The sequence below is a fragment of the Camelus bactrianus genome, chromosome 6 (genome assembly GCF_048773025.1).
Source record: "Camelus bactrianus isolate YW-2024 breed Bactrian camel chromosome 6, ASM4877302v1, whole genome shotgun sequence".
NCBI lineage: Eukaryota > Metazoa > Chordata > Mammalia > Artiodactyla > Camelidae > Camelus > Camelus bactrianus.
The window spans coordinates 72801822-72814360 of NC_133544.1; the positions used below are offsets into that span (position 1 = coordinate 72801822).

A 12539-nucleotide genomic window follows, 5' to 3' on the forward strand; every position below is an offset into this window, starting at 1 on the left:
ATTGGCTCTTGTAGGATACTCTGGTTAAACTGATCAATTTAAACTGTTAATCAGGGTCTAATTTTTGGAATATGCAATCTCTAATACTTAAAATGACTGAGGAAGCCTTGGGGACATTAGTCTCTAAAGTAAAAATTGGTAAGATCACGCATCTTTGGAGGACCACCTCTCTAAGTAGGTGTCATGGACTGCAAGCTTGTGTCCCCCCAAAACTCAAATGATGAAATCCTAATTCCCAGTGTGACTTGGTACTTGGAGGTGTGGGTCTTTGGGAGGTAATTAGGTCATGAGGGTGGAGCTCTGATGATGGGATTAGTGCTACTATAAGAAGAGAAAGAGACTAGAATGTGTTCTCTACCTGTGAGGACACAGTAAGAAGGCAGTGATCTATAAGCCAAGAAGCAGATACTCACCAGACAAGATATCCAGGTACCTTGATCTTGGACTTCCCATCCCCCAGAACTGTGAGAAACAAATACATGTTTTGTTTAAGCCACCCACCCAGCCTAGTAATTTGTTAAGCAGACTAAGACAGCAGGTATCTTTTTCCCAGTGACTTCTATAGCACCTTTATCTTAATATTCTTCATCATTCTCCTCTCCTCATAGATTAGAAAACAGAAGAAAACTATCAGGAACAGAATGGTAGAAGGCCATCAACAGTCATCCCAGACTCCCTGCTTCAGAAACTAAAGTAGGAATTGTGCCTAATAGGAATCATTCTAACCAAAACGGTTATTCACATAGGACCTGTGCATAGGTACTTGCATTCTTTCAGGTACAGCTTACATCCTGGTCCCTCTTAGCAACAGCATTTAGCTATATCTTAGGGAATACATACCAGCCACTGGTTGGATGCCATTAAAGAAATACTTTATTTTTGTGTTGTCATGGATTTTACTTCCCTTAATTTAGTAATACAGAAATTCCACATGATCTCTATTTAAAAAGTCTTGGATTCAGCTCTGGAGAATTTTCATAGGCAAATTCTTCTGTGTGGGTTGGATCAGTAAACACTCCAATAAAATCTATTTCTAGGAAGAATGGACCATCCACTTTGTCAGCCAAGGTGAATCCAATAGAAGAGATCTACATTTAAAACAGAAATTGATCAAAATCTCATACACTGATGTTGTTCCTGGAGTTTTAAAATCCCATGAGGTAATTACTATAGCTGGGTCTTTATACTTTCAGCCTTAGGGGTTGGGTATATAGCTCAGTGGTATAGTGTGTGTTTAGCATGCACAAGGTCATGGGTTCAATTCCCAGTACATCCATTTAAAAAAATATTTTTAATACTAAGTACACTATTAGCCTTTAACAAGTATACCATAGTTCTCATATGCTGTAGCAAATGATAAGAGGAAGTACGGCTGCTTTTCTTTCCACATTCTACCTCCTCTCTCTTTAAACTAGTACTAGTTAAGACTACTAAGTACAACATGGATGTCTAATGGAGGTTCCTTGGCTCTCCTGAACTCTGAAACTGTTTTTATTTTAAAGCTAAAATAAAATGTAGTCACACTGAGAAGATGGCCATAGTGATATTCCTTCAGGATGGGGGTTTGGCTCACAGGATAGGTCTGAGTCAGCATCTGTCTGGGTATTATAAGGGTACACTTAAATAGAATTTTCATCTTTCATTTGCCAACCTTCAAAAATGGACTGAATTCATCCTCTCAGGAGTTCTGTTTCACTAAAGAAAATATAGTTCTTAGTGAAAGTACTGGAAAATGTTACCTTGTCAAGAAGAAGCTGGTACTGGGCATCCCGAATTCTTCCTTGATTAGAGAAGAAAAATTTGGAGAAAGGAATCTGAAAGAAGAAACCATTTACTTCATAGCTGAAATGTAAGCAACTGAGACATCTGTATGGAATCGCAATGATAAAAGAGTAACAGTTTTAATTTAATTCTAAAACTATCTAAATATACGAGGTTATAACAAGTGGCTAGTCATTTGGATCATGGATATAAACTTTTTTAATGAAATAACTTAAGTACTAGAAGAAAACAGCTGAAAACTTTTCTAAGCCAGAAGTCCCAAAGGGAAAAATAACAGAGTACAATTATAACTTTCTAATGGCAAAAACTAGTATCCTAAAGACAAAACTTTTACAAATAACTAAGAAAAAGATTAAACAACCCAACAGAAAAATGGGGATGGGGAGAAATAGGCACACTTGTATATTGAGAGTAGGAGTACAAATTAGTCCAACTCTTTTAAGAGAGAGCAGCTGGCAATTGTGGTAGGCAGGATTCTAAGATGACACCCACGATTTCCACCTTCTGGTGCACACACACCTTCTTCTAGGTGTTCAAACACTAATCTCGGTGCTGCTGTGAAGGGCAGATTATCCTCTGCGGGCCTGACTTAATCACTTGAGCCCATAAAGGGGACTGCTGGTGAAAGGGGTCAGAAGAGTGAGAGGGATTCAAAGGGGGAGCTCAGGGAGATTCTCCACTGCTGGCTTTGAAGATGGTGGGTGCAAATGGCAAGGAACGTGGGCAGTTTCTAGGCCCTGAGAGTGGCTCCGAGCTGACAACCAGTATAGAAACAAGGATGTCATTACAGCCACAGGAACTGAATTTGGTCAATAAGCAGAATGAGTTTGAAGTGGATTCTTCTCCAGAGCCTCCAGAAAGAAATACAGCCCAGCTGACACCTTGATCTCAGGCTTAGAAGGCCCTGAGCACTGTACCTGGCCATACTGTTTCCCAACCTATGACCTACTGAACTGTGAGCTAATAAACGTGTTGTTTGAAGCTGCGAAGTTTGTGATGATTTTTTATGTGGCAACAGGAAACAAAAGCAATACCTAGCAAAATTTGAAATGCTGTAACTTTGACCTGCCAACTTCACTTCTAGGAATTTATATTACAGATAAACTCTGACATAGCTTTTAGGAAAAAAAAAAAAAGAAGAAGCTCTAAACACATACCAGATAGTCTAATATAAAAGAACTAGCACTTTAAGATCATTTTGACAGTACATCTAAGAGAAACAGAACACAAGTTATGTGTTATTTGATGCTCAGATACAGCATAATGCTGTGGATATAGTTAAAATTCTAACGTTACTTTGAAGAAAAAGGAAAAGTAGGAGAATAGTTAAATAAATTATGGTGCATCCATACAACTGAATGCTATATAACTATTTTTTAAAATGAAGTAGATCTACACATCATGCTGTGGGAAGACCTGCACAATATATTATTAGTGAAAAAGGAAGATAAAGACAAAATCTACAACATAAATGTCATTTATATTTTTGAAAACAAATTTTTAAATGCCTCCAAATAAACTGTAAAAAAAAATTCACTATAGCAACTGGGAACAATCCAAGTGTCTATCAATAAAGGACTAGTTCAATCAACTATGGGATATCCATATCACAGAAATACCAAACAAAATAACAAAGAATGAAAAATAATTACATATAGTGATATGGAAGCTCTCCAGGATCTAAATTTTAAAAATATAAACTGGCATGGAAGATATATAAAGTATGCTATTTTTATTTTTGAGTAAAAAAGGGGAGAAAATAAGTATATACATATATACATATTTGTTTACATTTGCATAAGAAAACTGTAAAGCTACACAAGAAACTAATAAAAGTGGTTACGTACAGGCATTGGGCAGGAAAAAGGTGGATAGAGATCAGTGGGAGTGAATCTTTGTAATCTTTTTACGTTATTTTGGGTTTTGAACCAAAAAATAAAAATGAATTTTAAAAATTAAATGTACTGTTTTGATTATCACCAAAAACACTTGTCGACATAAAAACAAATTCAATTCAAAGCTCACTTAATAAATCACCACTGCACAAGCAAAACCAAAAGCAGTCATCCTCATTTCACTGGGAAAGGACTCATTTCTATTAAACAAACCTGGAAGGGACTCCCACCCCTACCCCCGACTCTGGGCCAGTTTCTCATTCTGCATCCTGGTTTGGGACTTCATCTACCTTATTATTTGAAAGCATATCTTGGAAATGGAATCAATGCTACCTGCTTGCCATTCAAGGAGCACATGTCACCCACCTCACTGGTCTTTTGTCTTTTTAGCATGTATTTCGCTAAGATCACAGTCCGCACCAAGGGAATTTTTTAGCCTGGAAGCAAATGAAGCTAAAAGGGAGCATTAAATCTGTACAGCTTGCATAAAAAGAAAAGGATAAACAGTTGTTTTCTCTACAAGTGGCAGAAAACGAATATACATCATTTTTCCATCATTTTCTTCTGTTTTCTTTCTATAATCAGAGTAAACATTTGAGCATCTCACTTCTATCTACCAAATGAGAATTATTCATAAAGAAGTGAACAGCAATAACACTTAATTTTTTAGAATCTCTTCCCCAATACTCCCCTTAATACTTTAAAGAGAGGTGTGGAAAACAACTATTATTTCCAGCCAAAGATTAGGACTACATGTATTTTCAGGAAAGAAAGTAATTGCTAATGATTAGATGGTAATGATACTGAAGAATAATTTGGCAAGGAGCATCAAAGGCCTTAAAAATGTATGTATCATTTATTGTAGGAATTTTGTTTCTAGGTTATATCCTAAGAAAATAATTAAGGATGTTTACTTCAGAGTTTGGTACAAGAGTGAAAAAGTGAAAACAATCTAAATGTACAACAGTGGAGGATGGATTACATAAACTGTGCTCTACTTATATAATAAAATATGCAGATATTAAAAATGATGTAGAAATATATTTCAACAGAAAGTTGTATATAAAATTCCAGTGAACAATATATGTTATAAAATACCACTGGCATAAGTACTATTTTTGTAAAAAAATGTAAACAGCAAAGTCTGAAGGTACACACTAAAATAAAAATAATATTTTACCTCGGGGTAGTGGTAGCACAAGATTTTTTTCCTTCTCTGCATTTTCTTAATTTTCTATAATAAAATACTTGTTTTGTTTAATAGTTGTATGTATTACTGATATACAAGTGTTACACATGCAATAATTTTTGGTTATATATCTATATTAGTGTATAAGTATGTATCTAGCGCCTATTATAAGCCAGGCACTGTTCCAGGAACAGGGGAAACAGCTATGAATAAAATGGACAAAGTCCCTGCTCTCAGAATTTACAGAACTTCTGTTCCAGGGAGAGAGTGACAATAAACAAAGAGACAACTGAATGAACAAAATAATTTTACTTTGTGACAAGTTCAATGCAAAAATTAAACAGGATGTTATTGAAAGTGCTGGGCTGGAAGGTGCAACTCTAGCTAGAGGAATCAGGAAAGGCCTCTCCGAGGCGACTTTTGAACTGAAAGGTGAATGACAGGAAAGAGGAAGCAGGTGAAGATGTGGGAGAAGAGCACTCCAGCAGATACAGCACGAAATACAAAGGCTCCGAGACGGAAGTGAGTTGGTTGAGTCTGACACACAGAAAAGGGGCTAGAATAGAGGAGGGACGGAGGGAGGGTCTGATACTGTAGGCCTGGGAGGCCACATTAAGGAGTTTGGACTGAGTTCTAACGACAAGGGGAGACCACTGGAGGGTTTTGAGCATGTGAGTGATGTAATCTGAACTACGCTTTAGAATAATCTGCTGTGTGCAGAGTGGACCTTAGGGGGCAAGAGGACAATGAGGGAAATCAATAAAGAGGCTGCTGCAGTAATCCAAAGGCCTGGACTAGGGTGAGAGCGGAAGAGATGGCAGAAATGGTCAGATTCTACATGTTTTGAAAGGAGAGGTGAGAGCATTCGCTAATACACTGGATGTGGGGTGAGGGAGAAAGGAATCCAGGATGACCCTGAGGTTTAAGTATTAGCAAAATGGGGACTTTCTTTTGAATTTATGGATTAAAAATCTTCAATAGGCAAAAGAAAGAAATGGGCACTTGGTTTTGCCCTCACTCCCTGAATTTCCACTTATTTTCTTCCTGGTTAACATTTTTTACCTTCTAAAAGTTTCTTCTCCCTGAAAAATAGGACTATGTCACCAAGAAATAAATAAAAATTTTGATAATTGTCAAATGTCAAGTGTTTATTCCTCTTAATGGAGCCTTTCTGCTAAGCTAGGGACATGAACTTAGTGCAGTTGCCTGGAAGAGGTGATACGGCAGGAACTAAAAAGGAAACATCTACAGTACTTGGGCACAGGGCAGATGTGTACTCATGACTCAGCACAGCTTGGCCGTATCCTTATAAAAAATACTTACTGGGTAGTAAGCTAACATTTATATTAATGAAAGAAAAAGTTGATTATGTAACTCTTGCCCTTAGGTCCTCTTCTTTCCTTTCCTACACCTTCCAAGAGGAATGAATAAGAAAAAGAAACTACAATGTAACCACAATCTCAAAAGACCTCATTTTCATACACAGCAAAGACTTGTGCAGCTACCTTGACCTCCTGCCAGTAGGGCCCCCCACGGGTGAACATGAAGTAACTGTACATCTGACTCTTCCTCTGGATTATATCGGTGTCCTCCCTGATATTCACCATCCAAGGCCGTCCATCTCCACGGACACGGAGGTACAGAGTGTTGAACTGGGACCAATCATAAGACTTCTTTCTCTCAAAAGGGCCCTAAGGTACAGAAAGGAAAGTTAATTTCACCTCATTTTTCCATTATTAGCAAAATGTGAGTTGTCACCTTTTGGCAATGGATCTACAAGCCATTTTTTTTAAAGTTTTTGTTTTTATTTTATTAGACTTTGGGGGCAAAAGATTCTGTAATGCAATTTAGTTTTTCTTTTTTTTTTTTTTCTTTTGAATGGAGGTGCTGGGGATTGGACCTCACGCATGCTAACCATGTGCTCTACCACTGGGCTATACCCTCCCCCGCTACAAGCCATGTTCTGCCTTTCTCTGCTTTCTAACACTAACGAGACAGACAAATCTGGTGATTCTTATTTTAGTATCAAATACTGACATAGATACATGTTTCTAAGGTAATGTTCAAGACATGATTGGCCCAGGACAGTGTTTACACGGATTAGGCACTCACTTGTGTTCCTGAACGGAAATAAAATGCTATATATGCTTCCTTTCCCTGGGCCTGTGGAGCTACAGCTTTTAAGTGGGCCATTCCCATAAATCAGAACATATGGAGGAGCTCAAACTCAAGCTTCAAAACTGATATTTCATAAAACCAGCTACCATCCATTGAAAACATACATCAAGCACTTTGCATGCATAATTTAATCCTCACAGCAGCCCTACGAGATAGGTACAATCATTGTCCTCCATTTTATAAAGAAACTGAGCACTCTACTAATGAGTGGTAGGTCCAGTGCTGCTTAACTCAAATCTGTGTTCTTACAACTATCTAAACTGTCTCTCTCTTTCAAAGTAGACTGTACTGTTAATTTCCAAAGGTGTTTGTTTTCAGCAACCTTAGAGATAATTTGATTTCAACAATACCAGTGCTCAGGTATGAACCATTATTTACTAGCCACATAATTTTGGACAAGTTACTAAATCTCCACAAGCCTCAATTTCCTCATCTGTAAAACTGGGATGGTTATACCTTATAGGATTGTTGTGGGGAACAAAAGGAATAATGTGAAAAAAAAAAAAAGTATACAAAGCAATTATCACAGGGACTGGCAGGGTACACTTAATAAATATTATCAACTATTTTCATTACTCCATGCTACATATCTAGATATAGAATTATTTCCTACTGTGGACTTACCGAATCCACTCTGTGGATTTTCAGGGCCTGAAAAAAATCTTGTATGCATAGTTTGTTGCCTCTGAAAGAACACATACTTTTCTTTTTCATCATTATCTGGAGAGAGGCAGCCTAATACTATTCCTACCATTTGCTTTTCTCCTTAATGCAGCATAAACAAGCAAACAGCCAGGGGCTAGGCTCATGGTCAGGCATGGGAGTCTGTCCAGAGCAGCCCTGAAATAACACTGACCAGCAAATTTACAAAAAGCAACAGACTGGGGGCAAAACAAAGAAGCTGACTTATGTAGCTTTGGAAAAGTGTTCTGACTGAAATCCACAAGGCTAAAGACAAAAGAAACTATACATAAACAATGTAGTCTAGTTGGTAAAGTTGTTTCTCACAGGGTTATGGATCAGAAATTCTGAAACTGCTTTACATGTACTCTAGGGTTGAATTATTAAGTAAATGGATGATAAATGGTGGGAGGTTTCTGCTACAGAAGAAAGTTAGCAATAAGCAAGAGGGCAAAGGCTAGAATAAACCATGTGGTACTGAATTAGAGTCAAGGCATCAGTATGAACTCACATTTAGCTTTATACGGACATAGAAGGAATTACAGCAAGGGGAGGGTATAGTTTAGTGGTAGGATGCATGCTTAGCATACTCAAGGTTGTGGGTTCAATCCCCAGTGCCTCCATTAAAAAATAAATAAATAAACCTAATTACCTCTCCCAGCAAGAGAAAAAAAATTAAAAAAAAAAAAAAGAAAGAATTACAGACATGTGTTTCCATGAGTTGGTATGTATACATATATTTCCTAGCTGTGTCCACTGTGGGGTCCTAGGAATAGTGTCAATCCAGTAACAATAAGCATACTCAGCACCCAGATCTTGGTTTCTAACAGCATTCTCAAAAAAAACAAAACAAAAAACCAGGACTCCTTTGAGAAATGGCTAATTCTAGGTTTGGGACAGGCGAAATACAAGACGAGCTGACAGCATCTTATAGTGCCAAAAAGCGCTCAAAAAACAAAAGGGGGTAGGGTGGCTATAGCTCAGTGGTAGATTGCATACTTAGCATGCATGAGGTCCTGGGTTCAATCCCCAGTATCTCCACCTAAATAAATAAACAGATAAACAAACAGACCTAATTACTTCACTACCCTCAAAACAGCTTTCAAAAAAACCCCAAAACAAAAGGATGGGGGCATGTCAAAGGCACAAGAGCCAACCCAAAAGAGCTCCCAGAGGCCAAAGCTAGACCAATATGAGCAACAAAGTAAAGAACACAGCACTGGATTATATCCCAAAGTGTGAGTCCATACTAAATGACTGAATAAGTAAATGTGGGAGAAAGAAATCTTCCTTTCTGAAGAATCCCAAACAATTTATGTAAATACTACCCACTCCAGGAGACAGAACTTAATCCCACACCCTACTGCAGGCCTTGAATGTAGGGTGCATTTAGTGACTTATTTCCAAAGAACAAAGTATGGAAAGAGGAACCTGGCAAACACTACCTTGACCAGGTGATCAAGGTTAACACAGCAGCAATGAGTCGTGCCTTCAGCATGTACCCCTGATATGATATGATGATAAAGGTACTTCAACTCTGTGACATTCTTCCTAAAAACCCAGAACCCCAGTCTAACCAGTAGAAAAAAACATCAGAAAATCCCAAATTGAGGACCATTCTACAAAATACTTGACCAGTATTCCTCAAATCCTCATGAAAAATTAGGAGACTAAGAAACTGTCACAGACTAAGGAGATGTGACAACTAGATGTAATGTGGTGTCCTGGATGGGGTCCTGAAACAGGATAAAAAAAAAAGTGTTATGGAAAAATTAGTGAAATCCAAATAGAGTCTGGAATTAGTTAATAGTAATGTACCAGTGTTGGTTTCTCAATTGTGACAAATGTACTACAGTGATGTAAGATGGTAACAACTGGAGAAGCTGGGTGAAGGGCATTACAGGAACTCTCTATACTATTTTTGCAGTTTTTCTGAAAAACCAAAAATATTCTAAAACTTAAAGCTTACTTAAAAAAAAAAAAAAAAAGAATCCACAGGCTGACCCTACTTCCATTCTAAGGAACCCCCGGCCATGAAAGGGTCTGCGGTCTATGTCAGAGGAAATGCAGATCTCCCCTAAACGTCATTTGAATGTCTAACCTCTCAGGGCTCCTCCAACATAAGAATGTCCTAGCCAGGCCCAAAGTGATGCCCAGAAACAAGCAGCCCTTCTTCAGGAACCACTTCCCCCTCGTGCTTCTGCTTTACATATGTGCCCAGTAGTTAGTTAACACCATACACACGATGAGATGCCAAGTGTTTTCACTTACAAAAACAAAAGCTTTCTGCTATAGTTCATGCTACAATGAAGTTTAGCAGATTACTAGAAAACTGTCGCTCCTGAGTCTCACATACCCTTGGAATCTTGGATATCATTGCACAGTACCCACTTCGGCCACTCTCCCCATCCTGAGGTGCTTCAGAGCTCAGAGTGCCATACAGCAGTGCACTTTGGTTATTCTTGCCCATTTTCAGGAACACTTCACTTCTGCCACCAATCGTCTTATCAGAAGTCACCGTCCACTTATCTAAATCTTCTTTGCCACGGAACTGCCACACAACCTTGGCTTGTTCCAGCAAGACTTCATGCAGGGGGCGGCCTTCAGGCCCTAACCAATAATTCACAATCTCACCCTTCAAATACCTAAAATGGTCATTTATTTCCTCTTTAATTGCTTTATCAAAATTAACTTCAGGCTTGTCCTCAGGAGAAGTTATATCCAAAGCATCTTCTTTCTGGTGATGTCCTTGCAGATTCCCTTCAGGCTTCCTCTGGGAAGAGGCTTTGCCAGAAGCAGCCACTGGTTTCTGAAGACTACTGGAACAATAGGCTGCAAAGCGAGTACCCAAAAATGGACACGAGGTAACACTTGGCCTCGGGCATTTCCTGAGAATACAAGTGCTATTCAGCAATTTGTGAACCAAAGCCATGGTAATAAAAAGTCAAAATATAAATTTCTTTTTAGGCTGCCAGAGAAAGAACCTTCAGCAAACAGCCCAATTCAACCTAAAAAACAAACAAACAAACAAACAAAAAATTGAAGAATTACCAGTGTAGCAATGAATACATCATAATTTCAAAATCAACATGGGTCATGTGAAATTCATGAGCTTACTTTCTAATTCTATAAACATTAATGCAGGGCCTACTATGAACACAATAATCCAACAATAAATCCCTTCTAACACCCTCTTGTCGAGATGCTCCATGTCTCCCATGGTGTATGTTCTCTCTCACTACAAGAGTAATAAACCCAACTTTCTCAACTAAAGGCATGTTCCTAGTGGCCTCTGACTGGAGGGCACTGACGCTGCTCTTCCTCTATATTGTCATGAGAACATGTGCATTCCTCTCACAGCCCTTACATAATATCAGAATCTTACTTTTATCTGTCCTTCTAACTAGCCTGACCTCCTTAATCTTAGGGACTATGGCTTGAACATAACTGATGCTCAGTGTTTGCTGAAATAAATGAAAATCATGTAAACAGTATGTTTTCATACTAAAAACAGAAAGGAATCAGTAAAAATAAGTTGGATCTCAGCTCCTGGAATCACAGGTAATATTTAAATTTCCCCCACTGATCTGTTTAAATGACTTTACTGCTATGTATACAGGAATTTGGGTAATAAATGATAAGCCCATAAAATGGAACTTGTACAATCATAAAAATGATTCTTTTGACACTGCACACAGGCTACACTACTGAGTGGTAAATAAGGAGGAGTCAAAATTGCATTTACATTAACATTATAAGCATAAAAATGTACAAAAAAGATTTGGAGGTTAAAAAAAGAAAGAAAAAGGCTTAGAGTCGTGTGTGGGATGATGGGATTATGAGTAAGATTATTCACCCTATTTCCCAAACTTTCAGTAGTGTTATTACAACTCTAATAATATAACTTCAATTATAAATGTTTTGTTTCACATTTTTATCAGTAAACATAGAATCAGACTCATTAACTGGATGATCCTGAACAGAAGTTGGTGAGTTTTCATGGCAAAGTAACCCACGCAGCCAAAAGCGAGCAGCCTTAGTAAAGGCTGTATATTCAGAGTTTACCATGTGCTAGAAACTGTTCTAGGTATGTTTCTAGGTATATTTTCACTAACTTCTCATAACAACCGTGAGAGAAGTACTATTATTATTCTTATCACAGTGGAGAAAACGGAGGTTCCAAGATTAAATTACCCAAGGTCATACAACTAGTAAGTGGCAAAACTAACCCTAGAGCCCCAGTGTTTAGCTCCGGATCCGAGTCAGGGAGCGGCCCGAACCCTGCCGCAGCGAGGCACCCTCTAACCCCTCACCTGCTAGGGCTATGACGCCCTCACAAACCCCAGACGCTCCAACCACCGGCTGGTACTCATTTTCCTCCCCTGACACCACCCCAGAGCGACTTCCGCCCCGGTCCCCGGCTTTTCTCGACCGGGTACTCCACTTTCCCCTAGCAGGTCCATCTGCTTTTCCAGTCCCGTGGGAAACTAGGCCTCATGACACTGGAGTTCCGGCCAAGTGAGGAGACCGGAGTAGAGTAATAACAATCCCGAAGCTCCGCTAACTGAGATTTGGAGTCGATTAGCTTCCAAAAAGGCCCGCTCCCCTCGACCCTATCTTTTTTGCCCTATGTGAGAAAGTGGGGAGAATTTAGGGCTTTCCGCCTCTCCTTCCTGCATCCCGCCTTCAGGTTGCAAACTCCATCCCGCATCTTTCAAATAGGATTCAGATATTCCTAACACCCTTCGCCTCCAAGGAGCAAGGGTCCACTCGTGCCCTATTCCTCCGCAGCCGCCCAAGAGCTGTCCTCGGCC

The 12539-nt window shown here is 38.9% G+C and overlaps 1 protein-coding gene across 3 annotated transcripts; it reads right to left on the reverse strand.

Moving 5' to 3' along the window:
- Positions 1–855: 855 nt before the first annotated feature.
- On the reverse strand, positions 856–12175 carry NDUFAF1 (NADH:ubiquinone oxidoreductase complex assembly factor 1). 3 transcript variants are annotated; one of them, XM_074365918.1, is made up of 5 exons: positions 12039–12175; positions 10082–10733; positions 6471–6557; positions 1740–1814; positions 856–1088 (listed from the first exon to the last, which is right to left on the reverse strand). In XM_074365918.1, exons 2-5 carry the CDS (start codon positions 10655–10657, stop codon positions 939–941), a joined length of 888 nt encoding a protein of 295 aa, XP_074222019.1. In that variant the 5' UTR covers positions 10658–10733; positions 12039–12175; the 3' UTR covers positions 856–938. The 3 variants fall into 3 exon arrangements, with proteins under 3 accessions (XP_074222019.1, XP_010963473.1, XP_010963472.1); XM_010965171.3 differs by having other exon boundaries at positions 6372–6557; XM_010965170.3 differs by having other exon boundaries at positions 6372–6557; positions 11955–12096.
- Positions 12176–12539: the final 364 nt, after the last annotated feature.